The 20,826-nt window shown below is 43.5% G+C and overlaps 1 protein-coding gene across 8 annotated transcripts; it reads right to left on the reverse strand.

Moving 5' to 3' along the window:
- Positions 1–9: 9 nt before the first annotated feature.
- On the reverse strand, positions 10–20,717 carry slco4a1 (solute carrier organic anion transporter family, member 4A1). 8 transcript variants are annotated; one of them, XM_061767760.1, is made up of 13 exons: positions 20,593–20,717; positions 10,297–11,373; positions 9,373–9,463; positions 8,899–9,020; positions 8,587–8,698; positions 7,743–7,897; positions 5,724–5,988; positions 4,810–4,975; positions 3,005–3,073; positions 2,584–2,765; positions 2,438–2,502; positions 1,820–1,968; positions 10–1,022 (listed from the first exon to the last, which is right to left on the reverse strand). In XM_061767760.1, the coding sequence occupies exons 2-13, from the start codon at positions 11,117–11,119 to the stop codon at positions 852–854; spliced, it is 2,370 nt and encodes a 789-aa protein (XP_061623744.1). In that variant the 5' UTR covers positions 11,120–11,373; positions 20,593–20,717; the 3' UTR covers positions 10–851. The 8 variants fall into 8 exon arrangements, 7 of the variants coding, with proteins under 7 accessions (XP_061623744.1, XP_061623761.1, XP_061623752.1 ...); XM_061767777.1 differs by lacking the exon at positions 20,593–20,717 and adding an exon at positions 17,409–17,642; XM_061767768.1 differs by lacking the exon at positions 20,593–20,717 and adding an exon at positions 13,441–13,569.
- Between the last annotated feature and the right edge of the window lie 109 nt (positions 20,718–20,826).

Below are 20,826 nucleotides of genomic sequence, written 5' to 3' on the forward strand. Positions count from 1 at the left end.
AACACACAATTTTATCTGAAGCTTTATTTATAAATACTTTATATCTTTGAACCAGCACATAAAAATATATTCAGTCAGTGTCAGATACCTTTAAAGAAAAAAATAAAAAATTCTGAAAAGTACAGCTCGCTGTAAGTACAACACTGGCAACATACAGTAGTCACGTCATCCATAATAAGACCATATTTGGTGTCAACAACAGATGGAGGGGAATGAAAGCAACATTAAACAATGTGATACAAAAAGTGTAGCACATTTGCATACATTACAGCAGTGAAAAAGTAGAAAGCTGCTTTGGCACATTTCTGTTGCAGTTCTCTCCTCAGAAACAGCAAGGAGCTTCATTAGAATCCTCCAAATATTTTCGGAAGGTGCAGCTACTGTAGTTTGTTGGGCTTCAAGGAGAAATTCACGAGCGACTTTTACTTCTTCAATCTGCTGAACAGGGCAAATCAAACCAAATGATGAACTGAAATGAGAACAGTAGTGCTTGATGATTCAAAGAAAATCCAGCGAATGGTTGTCAAGTTTGTCTCCACGTGTTCAAATCCATATCAAAAGTATAAATGTGCTTTTCCGATTTGATTGTATTGCTTGGGCTACTGCGATCATCCACTCTTCCAAACGCTTACATATCATATGGATGGAAGCACAATGGAACATGTACTCCTCATGCTTTACATCCTCAAATAAAAAGAATTACTTCATTTCTCTTTAGTTGGTCACCCATTTGAAGGTGATGCATAAATGTCAAATTGAGGAAGAACTGAGAGGAAGTTTGGCTTGAGTGCTGGTAAACAATCTCCCTACGGCTGCAAGAAGCACCGGCCACTTAAACCAAGACTTCAAAGTCAAAATCTGGCATGCGGGTTGACGATGACACCGTCTTCATCCACGTCTTTCACGGGAAAGTCGCTCTTATTGCAGGTTTCTTGGTCACTGCTTTCGTGGCTGCTTTGCGGCGACTGTGGAGGAGGCTGGTACAAGATGCTGGCCAGCAGGAAGAAGATTGCCCCCAAAAACTGAGAACCAATACGAGCCAGGGGTTAACTTTGAAGACGAGACAAATTTGCGCTTTCACGATTGCACTCTGTTAGACTACTGCCATAAAACGAGCGCCGGTCACAATACGCAATTCTATTGGTCGACGTCAAGGTGCGTTTTAAGAGAGTCGTCGTTGATATGTCACACTACACGGAAGCGATCCCCCCCAAAAATCAAACATGCTAGTGGGGCTATCGTAGGGCCGAATCGTTGGTCGTGGATTATGTCACACGACAAGAAGTTTTGTTGTTCCCGACAAAATGTAGGCATAAAGCGTCTAGTTCAGCTTGCTGGGCTATGGCTCTGTAAATGCGGTGTGTGTGTGTGTGTGTGAGCTCTGTAACTGTGGCACAGCAGCATGTAAACTGTGATTAAAAAGAACACAGATCAGCAGGGGCGTGGAACAGGGGGTCAAAACTGGACACTGCCCACCTCACCCTTTGGGGGGCCCCAACAACCCTCCGCCAGTCAAAGAAAATAAAAGAAATTCAGAAAGGAAATCTCCGTCTGCTGTTGTCTTGATTTTTGTTCACTGTGCTGTTTCCAACGGTGACATTGTTAGATCAAAATGAATTGAAGACTGTCATCAGACAGTAGCGGGGTGCTATCGTTTTGTTGCAGTTACGACCTGGCATTATATGAACTGGAAAATGCCCAACGATTTGCCAACTATAATTTAGACAGCCTCTTGAGTGTTGCCGTTCAGTTCCGATGAGTTTCACACGATGCATAGCTGATCTAAGAAAATTAAAAGCATTGCCGTAGAAGCGTTTACCTTATAAAGGACGCCAGAAAGTAGCGTGTATCGGCTCATGGCTGAGTTCTGATAGAGGTAGCAGGAGCCCTGCTCTCCACACTGATCCTGCCACAGTAAGCAGGAAATGTCAATCATGGAGCCAAATGCGATGGGTCCAGGAATACCGCCTGTGAGGGAACAGCAATTGACAGATTATAGACAAAAACATCCGAAAATCAGTCAGCTGCAATGAAGAGTTTAACGCAATATCACAGTAAGTGATAACCTAGCCTTAAAACCGCAGCTTCAAAATCCTAGGGCTGGCACACTGGCTGGTATTGAGGAACATAGCAGCCGTCATTGCTATGGTTACACTGGATCGTCTACATTCCTCATCTATAAAAACTGGGGACCACTTGTCATGTGTTACTGCTATGTTCAGCACCGACGCTACTGTTGAGTGTTGTGATTGGACTTCTAATGCCATTGTCACTTAAAAAAATGCAGATTTACTGCAACATATTTGCCGGCATGACCTTGACTTAAAAGTCAATTATACTGAGGGAACTGTAGGGAAGCCCAGATGCAAACAAAGTAAACACAAATAAATGCTCTAGTTACTTTTAAAGTAAACCCGAAAGTACGCATAAATCTTACCAAATGTGCGCACCACAATCCACTGGATGCCGAGGCCAAAAGATCTCTGGCTGTCTGGCACACACCTAAAACAGTACAATACTAGACATAAATATTACACACACACATTCCTTGCAAGAATGCTGAATTTCATAACCTTACTGTACCTGAGTGTGGCAGTGAGCGCCGGGATGCTACAGAGGAAGGTGAAGAAGATGATGATGAAGACGAACGAGAGGAAGGCCGGCATGTGGTGGCACGTGCTGGCACACTTTCCCGCCATGGCGAACCCATCGTGGTCCGAGGAGGCATTCGCTGCCACCAGCACGCAGCTGCATCCAGAGTACACCTACGCGCACGCCACAGGGCGCCATGTGACACGCTGGCCATCTGCTCGTCTCCCTCCCATATTTATTTGCCACTGAACAGTGTTTTGACATCTGTTTTCTCTACTGTTTCTCCTGGTCAGGGTCAGTTTTAATTAATGACGTTGTGGGATTGTGCTCACACCAGAGCAGTCATTTCCAACCCGTTATTGAGGCTAGGCACAAGGCAAACCAAAATGTCACAAAACGTGGATATACGCACATTTATTTTCTGCCCTTTAGTGGAAGAGCATTTATTGGTTCTGCCTGTCACGATGTGTTGCTGGCATAGCTAGGGATAAAAAAAAAAAAAAAAAAATATCGTGATATATATATATATATCGTGATCGTGAACAATTATTTTTGAACCAGTTAAAGGTACAGTATGCATTTTTCTAACTGCTCACTCACTCTTCACAGCTGCCCACTCGTGTCTCTGCCCAAAGAAATTCCCCCAGCTCACTAACGCATGTGCCAAATACGAAATGTTACTGGTTTGATGTTGCCTTTTTTGGAATTCATAACCAATTAAAAATATAAGAGGGGTGATCAATTTACCTGTCAACCCGGTGAGAACGGTGATATCATTGTTAGTTTATACGTCTGCGCTGGTTGTTTTTTTCAAGCCTAGCAATACGCAGCCTACGATAGGTCTGCCTACAGAACACCGCCGTTATATATGTTTACCCTTGATTTAAAGTAGAGCGCTGTCAACTTCCTTCTTTTAACTTTTGTTGCTGACCGGAGTTAAATAATCTGGCCAAGAAATTCCAATAGTCTCCTCCTGCGTAATGTTGCTGTGTCCCCACGAGGCTCGCCACCACGACTAAGCGTGTGAGAATAAGATTGACATACTATTCAGTCACGCCTCCTGTCTATACAGTCTCTGATTGGCTAATCACGTCACGCCGTGCCCAGTTGTAAAATAATAATTACAATTAAATTACAGGCATTCGATAGGGCCAGAGAGTGATAATTTTTCAAAAGCTCATTTTATAGTATTCTACTTTCAGGTTATACAAACAGTTTAAAGAGGCTCTAAGCAGATATCCGTCTTTTGTTTCGAAATACATTAAATATGTTCGAAGATAAGTTCTGAAAACATATGCAAAGACTTATAACAATATAGTGCTGAATTGTTGCGATAGCTTCAGCATCTTCACCATTTGAATTTTCCTGACTTTGTGGGCGGGGCTAAAACGCAGGGGCGTATACTTTCTAGCGCGAGTTCCCTCCCCTGAAAACGCGTCTTCGCCGGAGGCCTCAATTTACAGTTACAACTCAGGGACGTTTTTGTAAGCTCCTAGGAAATTAAAAAGCGATGGATTGACTTTTTAAAGACACACGCAGACGGCGAGCCGAACATCACCACCACCAGTCGACTCTGCAGTGCACATTTTCCCATGGAGAGTTTTGCATACTTTCACCAGAGACAACACGGCTTCGTGGGGAACTTGATACTAGTGAACGGGGCAGTGCCGACTGTCTAACTACCCGGGCTTCCTCCTACCGTCCCGCTGTCACCAAGCACAATGTTCGGCTGTGACATTATGTCACCGACAATCATTGTAGTCCACAATAACCATTCCATTTTGAAGTTGGGCCTTTTACATCGCATAAGCTATCACGCCCATTCCTTTTGGGCATCCATTTGACACGCCCACAGCGTCTGAGAGCTGAGAGGTGGCCCTTATTATTCAAGTTTTGCAACCTGATTTGATATACTTTTTTTTTTTTTATTCATTCAAATTTGATAGGTTTGTTAACATTGCTCTTTTCTGTGCTGTGTCAAATTTACATGCCATTTTCTGGGCCTGCTTCGAGCCGCTTTAAACATATATGACATTTCAACTGCAAATTCTCACTTAAAGTGAACTTTGATCATTTCCCAGTGGTTGGGAATCACTGCTCCAGGGTGTTTCCCACCTTTTTCCCCAAAGTCAGCTGGGAAGGGCTCCAGCTCACCTACGACCCTGAACACGATAAAGCGATTGAAAACAGTTGGATGCTTTGAATGAAACTTGTTACCTTTTTGCCCGTGGAGTCCTCCGTGTGGTTGATGGAGGTGCAGCCAGCATGGCAGGGGGAGTAATACATGACGTTATTAGCAGCACAAACAGGGTTGTACAGCTCCCGGACACAGCCGCAGCCCGTATTGCAGCCCACCGTCAAGCCCTCCGTTACAGAGGAGCTGCTGGTGGAATCACCAGGCAGCCAGGATGGAACAGGAAGAGAAGGTTCATTGGTGCTTCCATTTCTCTTGTCTGTGTGTGAATGTCGGGTAAAAACTTTTTTTTTTTTAACAGCAGAGGTTGAAATTACAGAATAGTGACTGGACCCGGAATATTTTGCCCAAAGTGTGTTTTGCTGTGATGTATCAAATTCTGTTTTTTTCCCCAGAGAACCGTTTTCAATATATAGTCTGAAAACACGCCTTCTTTGAAACACATTTTCTATGTTTCTATGCATAGTCTGTGTTTTGCATTTTCAGGCTCAGAAATGATGTTGTCATGAAAACAAATCCATAATGAAACCATTTTCACCTCTTTTCAGTTCTGAAAAGTCTTGTGAAGACTGGCCTGGACTGCGTAGATAATATTTATTAGTGGAATCTGAAGCTACTGTTTATATATCAAGGGTCAGGGAGGAAGACGGCATAAAAACTGATATCGGGATTTCGCTTAAATAGTTCCATTGAGATTTTCACGAGAAATTATGGGAATTAACTAGAAGAATGTACCTGTATGGTAATTTAGGGGAATACGCCGGAAATTTGCACAGCTAATGTTAGCTGGGAGCAGCAGTTAACCATGTCCATGAAAACGCAGATGTATTTTCTTTTTTTTTTTTTTTCCAAACTGGCTTTCACATGCACGACACACCACAAAATGAATTGCCATGGAAAAGCAACAGTTCCAACACATTGACAAGTAGCTGTTTACCCGTTTCCTGGACCCAGATGATTAGGCTGGTCATAAAGCTGTTTGAACTGGTCCTCCGGGCTCTTGACAACAGACTGGTACGGAGCGGTAATGCCGGCCATGGGCACATTGGGGCAGTGGATGAGAAAGATGAAGATGCCCAGCAGACTGACGATGGCGCTGAACATGCAGAAGCGAATGATGCCTCGGCAGCGGAGGTTCAATTTCTTTACGATATAGCCCCCCAGGAAGGTGCCCCCCCCTCCTGCAGGAACCACCATGAAGCCTGAAAAAATGAGGAAGGGAATAAAAAGTTCTCATCCGTAGTCTTCACTGATAGTACACTATGTCCCCCGAAATGTAGTGCGCTATGGTGTTTTGGCCATTTTTCCCCCCTCAGAATTCAAGTCTTACAGAGTTTTCTCACTGTTTATCATGGAATCTGAAACAGGCTGTGGGGGGGGAGGGGCGGCGGAGTTCTGAAGACTCAAAGGTGACTCACGGTTCAGCCCGCAGTCTGTCGTGGATGCCAGTATGTGACGAGGTCCCTCACGTTTGACATATTCAAGGCTTTCTACGGATGAAACGTAGATGCCGTGGCGCTTTGGAGCATGTCTGTAGCCCCGTCAGTCTGCAATGGATTGCCCGCGCCTGGCCCTGCTCCACAGTCGGCGTCAGCACGGGGGGGCGCATACTGCCGCGCAATGTTTGATACTAATAATTTTCTGGAAACGCACTAATCCATCTCTTGTAACAAAAGAGACGCGCCGTGTCAACCCAATGCACAGTTTTGTGCCGGGACAACTTTTGATCGAACACAAATGGTACGGCTGGCCCGATTAGTCGTCTAGTCACGATTACGTCAACGATCAAAATCGTTGACAATTTAATCATCGGCGTCATTTATTTTTTGGAAGCGTTGTTTTTCTCTCAAAACTGCCACTGTAAATACACGCTGCTCACGGCTGTCTGTCCTTTGACACAAATGCGAGTAGTGGTAATCGGGGTCTGCAGTGATGTTCCCGGAAGAGCTGCGTTAGTATCTGCGCTAACCGTGTGAGTAACGGTGATACACGCGCATCAGAAAAGAAAGCACGATTACTGTCCAAGAGGGACAGTCGTCTCAGTGAGCTGTTTGGCTAATTAGCTGCTCACAATTTCATTAGCCGCAAGGCGCGTTCGGAAATGTACTCCGACAAGCAGTCCGGAAAACTGTTCGGAAACTCAAGAGCGTTGTTCGCAACTGCTTTACCTGGACAAATAAATAATATATGCAAAAAATATTTTAGTTTTCTTTTGCACAGTACCTTCTTTTCCCAATTTTACTCAGATTGTTGCACTCCCTTCTACATAAAAAAAGAGAAGAGTGAAATATATAGACAAGTATATATAGTTTTTTTGAAATGATATTATAGTACACAGTATTTATAGTGGAACCAATATGTAGTTTTTGGTTCCATTTTTAAAATGCACTATACATTTACAGCTAAAAATGTTAAATACCAGAATATCACCTTCAATTGAATTTGCACCATTATTAATAAACATGTCAAGAATCCTGGTACAAGCTGCAAAGTTTGTTCAAAGTTGAATGTACTACCATCTTAATTGTCTTTATTTCGAGTTGTCACATAGCTTAAACACTTCAAGCTTGAAGCTAATGATCATCACATCAGAGCAGCTGCTTGCCGGTGTGACAAGCTGCGATTTACATCTGATCCGATTAGTCGACTAATTGCAAAAATAATTGGTGACTAGTCAATTATCCAAATCATTTGTGGCAGCCCAACCCAATTGCGACCCTCATTTGCCGTGAGAGCAGCGGCAAAACCGTAAAAACGGACCCCGAGCCTCGCAGGGAACCCCACGGTCGTCCGGGGGTGGGCTCAGGTGGGAGGCCCCCCACCTCTCAAGCCAGAAGGCATAACAGGGCACCCAGAGAAGGATGGCGTCGAGTACAAGTACATTTCATTCATATTGAATGATATTTTCACAAGTACAGGCAGTACTCGCTCATACAGCAATTTGTTCGTCACTCACCAAACCATGTGGCAGCTTCGGATGCACTGAGACTGAACTGAGACTCCAAGAACTTTGGACCAAATGTCGACATGCCAGCAATGAGGGTGGCCTCTGTAGCACCAGCCAAGCACAAACACAAGAAGGTGGGATTCTTTAGGAGGAGCAGTACAGATCTGGAAAATCGGGAAAATATTGAAATATTGAAAATATTGTATGGAAGCGTTCTTACAAAAGCCCTGTATGCTAAGTGAATAAACTCCATTTTAATTGTTCTAAGCCCAAATAGCTCTGAGCCGTTCTTGGTACAGTTAAAATTACTACGGCAATACATTAAAATGTTATATGTAGCATGTCATGTTACGTAATTTACCTTGATTAATCACTGTGGATTATCGAAAATAATGTTCAAACTTGAAAACTGCAAATGTTTTTGTGCAAAGATTTCTTTTGTAGACGCATCAGATATTAATATTATGTGCAATTCCTTCTAAAGCGGTATCCTGATGTGATTGTACTTTCATTAAACAACTTGACTCTACTTGAACGTTTAAAAAAATAAAAATAAAAAAATCTTGCACCACACCCAATGGCATTTTACATGAGTGTAATAGGCAGGCTGTCAAACGCATGTCGAAGCAACAGGGGGCGCTGTGACCCCCAGTTGTGAGGCCAGTTTAGCTAATTAGAAGAGAGAGAAAGCTAGATTTGCGCTAGCATTTCTTTCACAAAGTATGGGGGGGGGGAATCTGGCCGTGTAGTTTTTACATAATCCTGATGCGGAACAGACCCAAAACGTTTTGAGAAATGTGTTTAAACGTCGATATGAACATTTCCAAAAGCTGCAGAGTGGAGGCGCTCTTACCTTGGCATGTCTTTGACTGATTTGCCAAACTGAGGGTCCGCAGCTGTGGAGTGACTGCCATCTTTTAGCTGGTGGGTCTCGGACACCCGCATGGCCTTGTGCTCCTGAGAACCTGGAGCACAAGGTGAGATTTGGCCAAAGAAAGACAGAACCGTATTCCGTGATAATGTCACGTAAGATTAGGAACAAAAAAAAAAAAACAGTCATTTGAAAAGGCAAACCAGGTAATAAGATAAGCATTTCTCTAAAGTGTTTGCTATATGCGTGTATACTATAATATGCGTACTTGTATCCATTTGTGAAATGCATTACCTGGCAGCTGTCTTGGGTAGGCCAGGATGGGAAATGCCACCAACAGAGCCGCTGCTCCTCCGACGAGGAAGCCAATCCACCAAGCACCGACCCACAGAGGGTTCTCTGGAGTCATCTCTGTCCTGTCACCACACGTACACGCGCAAATTACAGTCAGCAGTACTGTAGAAATGAAGGAGGCGTTTGCATTTTTTAGCACACACGAGCAGAGAACGTCAGAAATGTGAGGCCTACTTGATGAGCTGCAGCTGAGTGGCGATAGAAAGTGGATGGATTTGTCATGCTCATCTTTAATACTACGCATCCAGCCATGTGTATGCGTGCGAGGAAGTCCAATGTCAATCACTTTCTAAATATAAAGACATTTCTAGTTTTCCTGGCTCTTACTTTACAGACAAATATGATGTTGTTGGATAATTGTTAAAGAAGCAACTCTCCCAATACACACACACACACACACACAAGCAGACTCACGTGAGGTGGATTTCAGTGTAAATGTTGAGGAAGTAGCCCCCGAGCAGATAACCTGCTGCTGGACCCACAATGGCTGCGGTATAAAAGATCCCTGAGGACAGAAAGTCAATGCGCGGGTGTGTCACTTCCTGACAAGCACTTTCCATTTAAGATAAAAAAAATAAAAACTTTTTTTACTTTTTCATCACCCTAGTTTTCATCTCATTTTTCATCCATCCATTTTCTGTACCGCTTCACCTCACGCGGGCGGCGGGCGTGCTGGAGCCTATCCCAGCTATCTTCGGGCGATAGGCGGGGTACACCCTGAACCGGTCGCCGGCCAATCGCAGGGCACAATGAAACAAACAACGATTCGCACTCACATTCACACCTACGGGCAATTTAAAGTCTTCAATGTGGAGCCAAGATTTGAACCCCAGTCCTCAGAACTGTGAGGCAGACGCTCTCACCAGTCGGACACCGTGCCGCTCTCATTTGTCAAAAATATAATTTACAAATCCAAAGACAGGCAAACAAATTCCAAAACAGATTCATTAAACACTTTTCAGAGGGCAAATTCCTGCCTAATTTCTACATTAAAAATCATTTTTATTGTTACTTGTTTGTTCCGCAATATTCTTTTTTTAAGATTTTAAGGATGGTGAATTTGGAGTTTTCGTTTGCTGTAGGCTATCATCATCAAAATTATACATGCATACAAGATTTCACTATGAGCTGTGTATTGCATCGCGACAATACGAGTTTCGCTTTCTGACTCGAACGACCTGACGACGTTAAGCTTTTGACACGATTATAATTTATTTAGATGTACTTGTATGTCACAGACCTGCATTATTTTAGTAATTGCCAGGTGAAAATGTTGGCGACTCTGCAAATTGCAACCCCATTGTACTGTAAATACTTTGAATCCAAAGCGTGACTCACCGGTGTAAACAGGCCCGTAGCTCGATTTGACGTTCTCGTCCAGATACGTGACTCCGAGCGTGTAAAGGGGTGTAGCCCCCACACCGTGGAGAAATTGACCCAGCATGAACACAAACCGATAGCTGGACAATCCCCCACCCTCTCGGTCCTGGCAAGGGCTAGTCCGGTTGGCAGAGCACAATCCCGTTTGCTTGGAGAGACTGACCTGGTAAGGTGGCGTGGTGAAGTGAGGCAAGGCGAAGACGAGAGAACCCAGTGCCATGAGAAGCACCCCCCAACCGAGCCAGCGAGGCTTGTGGCCCGTCCCGCCAAAGTAGCTGACGAAGGCCAGGCAAACGCATGCCGCTATGTCGTAGGAGCTGGCGATGAGCCCCGCTTCGTAGCTCCGCAGGTCGAAACGCCGCTCAACGGTTGTCACCACTGTGTTGATGAAGCCATTGATGATCATCCCCTGGAGGAAAGAGGCCACGCACAGGAAAAACAAAACCCAACGGGGAGTGTTGAAGACTTGGAACGCTTTGGGCGTCAGAGCCCCCCAGCCGCAAAGCTGATCCGAGTCTGTGGGGGTTCGATTTAATGTAATCTGTGACTCTGCGCAAGGGGTCGTTTGCGCCCTATAAATCTGTCCCGGAAAGATGGAGGCTCCGGTGAAAATGCGTGGTCGATCGGGGCCATCAGTGCGTCGGGGTCCTGTGTCTACGAGGCTGTCTATGTGAGGGTCCGCAGGGCTGGGGGTATCCAGAGAGGGACCCCTGCTCAGAGGGAGGCCAGGAAGGTCAAGGAGCTCCTGCTTGGAGCGAAAGGAGGAATCAGCATTGAGCATTGACGGTCTTGTGTTGCAGATGGCTGCAAGAATGGGAAATCGACTTGCAGATGACTCAGTACTTGTGAAACAACTACAGCCGGGACAAAAAGTAGGACGCGTATATGTTTCGGGATCTTAATCCAGCGGCTCTCTGAAATTAAAAATACTTGTTTCTTGTGTACTGCATTTCTTGCATCCACACTGCTGCTGAGTGCTTCTTAAGGCTGTTCTGGTGCTTTATAAGGCAGCGAGACTGGTTTACTCATGGCATCCTATAGGGAGGAGACAAAAGATGACTTGAAATATAACCATAACTGTCTATTCTTCCATTTTCCTGTCCATTTTAAAGGTCAAGGCACATATTCTGTGATAAAATGACCGGTTTTCCACTTGAACTATGAGACTTTTGACGTTTACGGGGTGTCAATGTTCTACTTCATGTATGTTTAACTTTGCAGCGACCCTCAAATGTTGATGCGCGACACCTCTCGATGCATGAAAACCCGCATGGCCAATTATTAGAAATAGTACCTCACAGAAGAGTAATCTTAAAGTTGCTTTCCCCTGCTCAGAAAGGTAACAATAATGAAAAACGTATAATACAATAATGAGTTAAAATGTTTCAAAAACTTCTTCCATTTTCACTTTTCTAAATACTGTATAACCGTTGAAACTAACGATAATCTATGAAGAGGACACAGAAAGTTAAATACATTTATACAGTATAAAACACATCAAGAGAGTTATAAAGGGCATTTCCAATACGTATGAGTCATTAGTCCTAAAAAGCATAATAATTACAAGAAAGTACAGACAGATCTTTGAAAATGTTTCTTCTCAGTTGAATGCCATCAAGCTGACAAAAGGGACTTTACCGAGCCTGAATAGTCATTTAGAAACAGAAAACATTAACATTTTTTTTTTCTTGGGTTGCCATCTACTAGCAGTGAAAAATGTGCAATGCAAAAGGGGAATACTCTTATCATGAAATACAGTAGAACATAACCACGGGTATGTTAATGAATGTCCATAGCTCTTGTACGTTTCTAAGAAAAAAATCAATGAATACAAGACTACTTGTAAATATTTCCATGAGTCAATCATTTCTAGGGGAACTTTTGCTTTGACACCACACATGAATAAAAAAACACCTCTTGACTTGTTGACTATGTTAAACATTTTGTTGGTGCTCTGGACATGTCTTTGGTTTTGCTCCTAGTACGTTTATATGTGCAATGTTTGTTGTAATCTGGTATATGCGTCCTCTACCGCTTATCCCGTTGAGGGTTGCGGGCAGCTGGTGCCTATCCCAGCTGACTGGGCGAAAGGCTGACTACACCCGTGAGTCAATCATACGACACGCTTACTGCAGAGACAGACAACCATTCCCAAACACTTTCACACCATCACAGCGTGAACTCAGTGCATGGCCAAGCGAGTGGACCACTACGCCGTCAGTGACGAGAGCTCAATATGAACCGAATAAAACGTGCAAATTATACACCCTGTGAAGGTGTTAACAACTGCAGGTTGCATAGCACAATGTTTTGAGTGTCATCATAAACAGAGTTGAAAAACATAAAATCAATGTTTTGAGTCTTCATAAACACAAAAGTAATCAAATATACAAATAAAAAAAGAAAAGAATGCGAGCTGCAGCCCCCTACCTCCATTCCAACATGTTAACAAACCAGCAGGTCTGGAGCAAGATATGGTGACGAAAGAGTGGAAACGATGAAAGTGAACTAAGTTCTAAGCCCGTCTCAGAAAGCCTCTTATAGTGGAGTGCTGAGGCAGCACGCACAGGGGGAGGGCTGTGCAAGCTCTGGTCCTACATAATCCACCTGCAAGATAGTACTTCACCACTGTTACTGCTCAGAAGGTCAACGGCGACTACATCACAGGTGTCAAACTCAATGCCTGGGGGCCAGATCCAGCCCGCCACAACATTTTATGTGGCCCGCTAAAGCAAATAAGGTGTGTCGACTTGCTGTTTCTTACTAAAATACCTAAATTGCAAACTGCCTTCGCTTTTATTAACATTGTACTAACGCAAGCATTTTCTGTTACCAATGCGCCTTTTAAAATAAATTGAATGAATATTTGAAGGAACAACACTTTTGATCGCAAAAGTAGCTATCCATCAATGTGTTGTGAATCTGTACAACTCCAATTCTTAATGAAGTTGGGACGCTGTGTTAAAAAAAAGTGTTAAATAAAAACAGAATACAATGATTTGCAAATCATGTTCAACCTATATTTCATTGAATACACTACAAAGACAAAATATTTAATGTTCAAACTGATAAACTTGATTGTTTTTAGCAAATAATCATTACCTTAGAATTTTATGGCTGCAACACGCTCCAAAAAAGCTGGGACAGGTGGCAAAAAAGACTGCGAAAGTTGAGGAATGCTCATCAAACACCTGTTTGGAACATCCCACAGGTGAACAGGCTAATTGGGAACAGGTGGGTGCCATGATTGGGTAGAAAAGGAGCTTCCCTGAATTGCTCAGTCATTCACAAGCAAAGATGGGGCGAGGTTCATCTCTTTGTGAACAAGTGCGTGAGAAAATAGTCAAAACGGTTTAAGGACAATGTTCCTCAATGTACAATTGCAAGGAATTTAGGGATCTCATCATCTACGGTCCATAATATCATCAAAAGGTTCCGAGAATCTGGAGAAATCACTGCATGTAAGCGGCAAGGCCGAAAACCAACATTGAACACGCGTGACCTTCGATCCCTCAGGCGGTACTGCATCAAAAACCGACATCGATGTGTAAAGGATAATACCACATGGGGTCAGGAACACTTCAGAAAACCAATGTCAGTAAATACAGTTTGGCGCTACATCCGTAAGTGCAACTTGAAACTCTACTATGCAAAGCAAAAGCCATTTATCAACAACACCCAGAAACGCCGCTGGCTTCTCTGGGCCCGAGGTCATCTAAGATGGACCGACGCAAAGTGGAAAAATGTTCTGTGGTCCGACGAGTCCACATTTCAAATTGTTTTGGGAAATTGTGAACGTTGTGTCCTCCGGGCCAAAGCGGAAAAGAACCATCCGGACTGTTATGGACGCAAAGTTAAAAAGCCAGCATTTGTATGGGGCTGTGTTAGTGCCAATGGCATGGGTAACTTACACATCTGTGAAGGCACCATTAATGCTGAAAGGTACTTACAGGTTTTCGAGAAACATACGCTGCCATCCAAGCAACGTCTTTTTTATGGACGCCCCTGCTTATTTCAGCAAGACAATGCCATACCACATTCTGCACGTGTGACAACAGCGTGGCTTCGTAGTAAAAGAGTGCGGGTACGAGACTGGCCTGCCTGCAGTCCAGACCCGTCTCCCATTGACAATGTGTGGCGCATCATATTGAAGCGTAAAATACAACAACGGAGACCCCCGACTGTTGAACAGGTGAAGCTGTACATCAAGCAAGAATGGGAAAGGATTCCACCTTCAAAGCTTCAACAATTAAGTGTCCTCAGTTCCCAAACGTTTATTGAATGTTGTTCAAAGAAAAGGTGATGTAACACAGTGGTAAACATGACCCTGTCCCAGCTTTTTTGGAACATGTTTCAGCCATAAAATTGAAAGTTCATCAGTTTGAGCATTAAATATCTTGTCTTTGTAGTGTATTCAATTAAATATAGGTTGAACATGATTTGCAAATCATTGTAGTCTGTTTTTATTTATGTTTAACACAACATCCCAACTTTATTGGAATTGGGGTTGTAATAGTATGAGGCGATTATACATTTGTATGGATTCACAGTCATAATGGCCCTCCAATGGAGACCTTAACTTCGATGTGGCCCGCAACGAAAATGAGTTTGACACCCCTGGACTATATCTGTCCATTTTCTGTACTGCATATTTTCACTAGGGTCCCGGTAAGCTGGAGGCTATCCCAGCTCACTTTGGGACTTTTGACAGCCAGCGCATGGGCCGGGGCTTCACGCTGGTGTGGCCGCTTTAGAGCGTCCTGTTGCAGCTTGGATAAACCTGCAACGATCCAGTGGGATATAGTCAAGCCACTGGAGGTTTAAGCAGATATATTATCACAGCTCAAACATGTAGTTATGTGCAGGCATAAGAAACATGGCATTAAGTAGCATCCCTTTTTGCAGGACTTGTGGTGGTATTTGATTGACAGTTGAGCAGTTTCCCTGTGATTAATTTGTACTTGTAGCGCAGTCAGCCTTTCTCACCCTCGGTCAGTTAGGACTCCAAAACACCTCGATGTGCCCCCACCGACCAGAAATGCCCGGTCATATTTGTATTTGTCTGTCACTCTTACCGCTTCTCAATTTAAAATATGGCAAGAGTAAAAACATTCTCACGGTTTGCCTTTTTTTTAAAATTATTTTTCCCATATTTCATTTGTTTTCAAAATGAGATCAGAGAAAGTCTCTGTACTGCATAGCCAGTATTTTATCTTCACAGCAGGAAAGTATTTGCTTTGGATCCTTGGGAAATCTTTCCTCCTCTGCGGTAAACAAAGACTTCTGAAGAACCAAGGAAAATCAAGGAAGCAGCAAATTCAGTGAGGCGCCGTTCACACTGCAGGACATCGCATAACATCGGATTTCACATTCTTTTTTAAAATCCCCACAATTTGAGGAGCCAAAGATTGTAGCAAATTTGCCAAATACTTGTGTCCAGTATTTTCATTTATGATTGCTCCATCCTCAGGCACATCTCGAGTCATCCTCGTTGTCGGCGGCCTCGTTCAGGCTCTCACGAGGATGTACATACAATCTTCCACTGAGTCTCAAAAAAAGCATACGTGTTATGGTAAAGTTACAGCCAAAAAAAGTCAGCAGAAGTCAGCATATTGCTTTATCAATCCATCCAGTTGCTATATCCTTAGTCCCATTAAGGCATTTCTCCTACAATACATATATTGTAAAGATTCTTAGATTACCTCTGAAATTATTCCAACTACAGTATTGGCTCACTATGGAGAAATCTGAGAGAATCATGGAAAAGGTCACACAAAATATAATAGTATAAAAGGAACGCAAAATTGTACATTATTAGACAGCAGTCTAACAGGAATTTATGGACAGTTATGAAACTGTTTCTTGCAAAATTATTATATTGCATCATTCTATTATTCCCCCGTTGTTTAAGCGATGTAGAAATGTTAATTTTGATATGACAGTGTTGTGTGAATGCAGAAATGGTGACTTCCCTTGATGTGTTTCGTTTTCTTCGACATGAAGAGATGCGGGCTCCAAAACCTGTGTTACCTAGATTAGTTCTAATTAGACCGGATACCCAATGTTGAGTTTGCCAAGGAACAGTGGCGGTTTTAGACCAACTTTACTGAGAGGGCAGGTTAGGGCCAGGGGTTTTGTCAGAGGGCCGCAGTTCGAAACACGCACACATGCACCCTATTGCCTACATTGCTTTGCTGCATTTATTTATTCATGGCATTTTTGTTTAGTATTGATTAATTGTGTTTTATTTTATTCAGCACAATATTTTATTTCATTCAAAAGCCTGACCAGGGACGAAGATGCGTTAGTAGGATTGCCACATAGTTTCCAGGCAGCTGACTTAGGGCGAAAGGCGGACGACCCACTAAACCGGTCGCCAGTCAGTCAGTCGCAGGGCACATATAGACACAGACAACCGTCACTGAGTGGGAACTGAACCCACGGTGCCCGCAGCAAAGTCAGGCAAGTGTAGCACGACACCATCAGTGACCGCAGGAACAAGTTATGGCATTTCATTTTGAAGTTGTTTTTTTTTTAAAAGGAAAAAAAAATATTTTTGTTGTGATTATTGCGATGTATATTTATACGTATTTAACACAAATTGCATATACTTCAATGTAATTCTAAAGTGTTTTTCACAGAAATAATTCAAGTACTTGTTTATATTGGAGAGATGCAGGTTTCTCAGGTAAGATACTGAATTGACTTTCATTTTATTTATTTTAACTTAACATGGTACATTTATTAACGTAGACAATATTCTATATTTAGTTTAAAAATAAAATAGATTGTGTTCAGTGGGAAAGGGAGCGTTTATTTCCCCAAATATTTCAAAATAATACATTTTAGAGCTGTAAGTGCTGCGATATTTTTGCTCAAGGTTATCATACCATCAGAATCTGATAATGGCCCATGCTTAGCCGTGTGTGTGGAACTCGTGACAAGCTATTAAATCTAAACATGAGTCAAGTGCATGTCATGCAAGCCAGTGCTGCTTACCATTTCTAGCATGGCTAAAGAAACTTAAGCTAAGTTTGGTCTTGCGGAGCAATAATACAAACGCAACTTACCTTACATATGAGTGAGTGTGGGTCACCAGCTAATCTTTCAGTTGATGTCTCACTACCTATTTTTTAAACCCGCCTCTAAACCCTATTAATACTGTATTCCTTAGCTTTTTATACAGATACTCTGCACTTGTTTTGGTGCCTTATTTATTATTTTTTTGTTTTAACTGTGCTATATAAATAAATTTGGGTAAACCACCATCTACAATAGGTTTGTGTTCTTTGCTCTTTGTCAAATCAAGGCTTTGGTCTTGTTCTTCCTGTTTCCTTACCTCACAAAGACATCAAACAGCTACTCTGGGCCAAGGAATTGTGTGTTTTTGTTTTAATCTAAGTAAAAACCTAAAGCTGTTTATTCTACTTTGTCTACAACCATTATCCCTCATGAAATGATAAACATTTGTTTAATACTTTCAGATGCTTATGTCAATTAAATCAATGATATGAGTTAGGTAAAATGAAAAGTTGCACCATAACAGTGACAGTGAGACGTTCCAGACACCACCCTTTTCCTATACCGTCTTCATTTGTCCTCATTTAGACGGGCTAGCTATTACTGGCTGGCTTAGTAGAAGCGGATGTTGGCAGCCAGCGTGGATTTATGCATTTTGTGGCACTGAGACAAGGGCAGAACAGACAACGGCCAAGATGCAGCGAGGGATCCTCGTTAAAGTAAGCCATTTTAAACTAAAAAGAATCATTTTGGCAACTGCTTTATTTTTTGGAGGGAAAGGTGTTTGCTAAAACGCACCAGCCAAAATGCATCACGCATCTTTGATGGTGTTATGACACAATATTCTACCCCAAAAACTGCGACCAGGGGGCGGGCTATGTAGATAGTGTTCCATCCATCCACTTTCCATACCGCTTATCCTCACTAGGGTTGTGAGCACGCTGGAGCCCATCGCAACTGACTATAGACAAGTGGCGGGGTTCACACTATCACGCTCAGCCAATCGCAGGGCACATACGGTCAAACAACAATTCACATTGACATTCACACCTATGGGCAATTATTTTATTTTTTTAACAAACACTAGCCCATGAGCTAACGAGCGAGTGAGCTTAGAAGCTAAACAGCCCACTCCACTGTGGCAATGTCGTTTAAAACATCAGCACCTCGCTCCGAGTTGTTGTGCTTGTTAGTCCCCAATTAACACGGACACGCAAAGTTAACTGCTTCTTAAACAGTCTTCCCATGGGCTCACCACCCGTGGGAGGGGTGATAGGGGTCGGGTGCAGAATGGAACGGGAGATCGACAGGCGGATCGGTGCAGCGTCTGCAGTGATGCGGACTTTGTATCGATCCGTTGTGGTAAAGAAGGAGCTAAGCCGGAAGGCGAAGCTCTCGATTTACCTGTCGATCTACGTTCCTACCCTCATCTATGGTCACGAACTGTGCGTCGTGACCGAAAGAACGAGATCCCGGATACGAGCGGCCGAAATGAGTTTCCTCCGCAGGGTGTCCGGGCTCTCCCTTAGAGATAGAGTGAGAAGCTCGGTCATCCGGGAGGATCTCAGAGTAGAGCCGCTGCTCCTCCGCATCGAGAGGAGCCAGATGAGGTGGCTGGGGCATCTGATTCGGATGCCTCGCTGACGCTGGTGAGGTGTTCCGGAAACGTCCGACCGGGAGGAGACCTCGGGGACGACCCAGGACACGCTGGAGAGACTACGTCCTTCGGCTGCCCCGGGAACGCCTCGGGATCCCCCTGGAAGAGCTGGATGAAGTGGCTGGGGAGAGGGAAGTCTGGGCGTCCCTGCTAAAGCTACTGCCCCCGCGACCCGACCTCGGATAAGCGGTAAAAAATGGATGGATGGCAGAATATAGGTGAGATGCCTTTGCCAGTCCATTCAGCGTCTGTGTGGTTTATATTGAACAGCAACAGGCACAATGCTCTGTGCAGTCTTTTCTCCTGCTTTGGCCTCATCTGTTTCTTCTGTGAACTGGGTCACATAATCTCATTCAAATGAAACTGTAATCTCCCCAAAAAACAACAAAAACATTTGAAAGAATTTTTCTAATGACAAAAAGAGCACACTATAATATTGTATGTTATTAAAACGTCCAATAATGGTATAATTAAATACAATTAATAAGAATTTTTGTCACACTCTGCTTCAATTGTGCTGCTCATTCTGGTGTGCCACCTGGTTGCAGTATAAGTCCGACATATGGATACTCTATTGGAGCCTCTGCTACTCTTTTCAATACAGGAGTAAAATTGGTCGTCCTATGTGAGTGTTGTTCTATTGTCTGTCTACATGTGTTGCATCGCCGTGGTATGTGTCAATTAATAAATCGGCTATATGCGGAACGTCACGTGACCAAACCCGGGACACAGGTTAGTTGACTTCCTGTGTACGCTGCGCTAACAAGCGTGACTACGGTTCGATCACATGATTGATTGAAGCTGAACTGGCTACAATTGTGTTTGATTTATGTTCACCCGAACCGGGAGGAAATGCTGAGACTTGTTTCTCCTTAAATGATCCCCTCTTTTGCAAAAACGCCCAACTTGGTAGCAACAGTTGGAGGAAGACCCTTTTTTTGTTCCTCACTACAAAGCAAGGCTTATGAAACATCAGTGAGCTCGGATGTTCTAACTCTCGACCGCTTTCACTTGCAGCACTCATGATAAAGATCTAAATTCATCTCTCTCTCTCTGGATTATTCAGATAATCGTGAATAAATCAACATGGCTTGCTCTAAAGTGTGATGCACATCATAAGATTCTCATAAAATGTGCAGTCAACACATGATAATCTGGCCGGGTCTGGTTGGTGCACCCCCAACCCACCCCTGCACGGCGGGAACCCCCTCCCTCACGTCAGCGGCCATGCTGTGCCAAAGGTAACGTATTTTACATATTTTGCGTTGAAAAAAAAAACAACACAAAACAAAAGACGATAGTAACGATTGTACCGCATCGACGGTCAACGACGTGACAGAACAACTGCGTTATAGCAAATATATTTGCGGCGGGAGCGAATCACGTGAACAGTAATTGATGTTAAATACAGGAATTGCGGATGATGATATTTTCGCGAGGCAGAGCGAATGAACAAGCTACCAAAAAAAACAAAAAAAGATTGCGTGCTCGAAGCACATCCGCCGCGTCCGACAGCATCCGCCCCAGAGCGCCTTCTTTATTTGCTTCATTGTTGTGTTCCCGCGGACGAAGCTCACCTTGGGAAGAACCTCCGTATCCGCCGTTTCTCGCCTCGCCGCCGTCTGCTTTCCCTGAGAGAAATGTGACAAGTGTGCATGCAGCACGCTGACAACCGCAGTGACGTCAGCCGTCCGAGCAACAACAACAACAACAATAATAATCATAATAATAATAATAATGCACCACAGCCAGTAGTGCAAATGCATTTCATATTTATTAAAGTGTCACCTCTGAGGAAGGACACAATCATT

Source organism: Phyllopteryx taeniolatus, chromosome 1, assembly GCF_024500385.1.
Source record: "Phyllopteryx taeniolatus isolate TA_2022b chromosome 1, UOR_Ptae_1.2, whole genome shotgun sequence".
Lineage (NCBI taxonomy): Eukaryota > Metazoa > Chordata > Actinopteri > Syngnathiformes > Syngnathidae > Phyllopteryx > Phyllopteryx taeniolatus.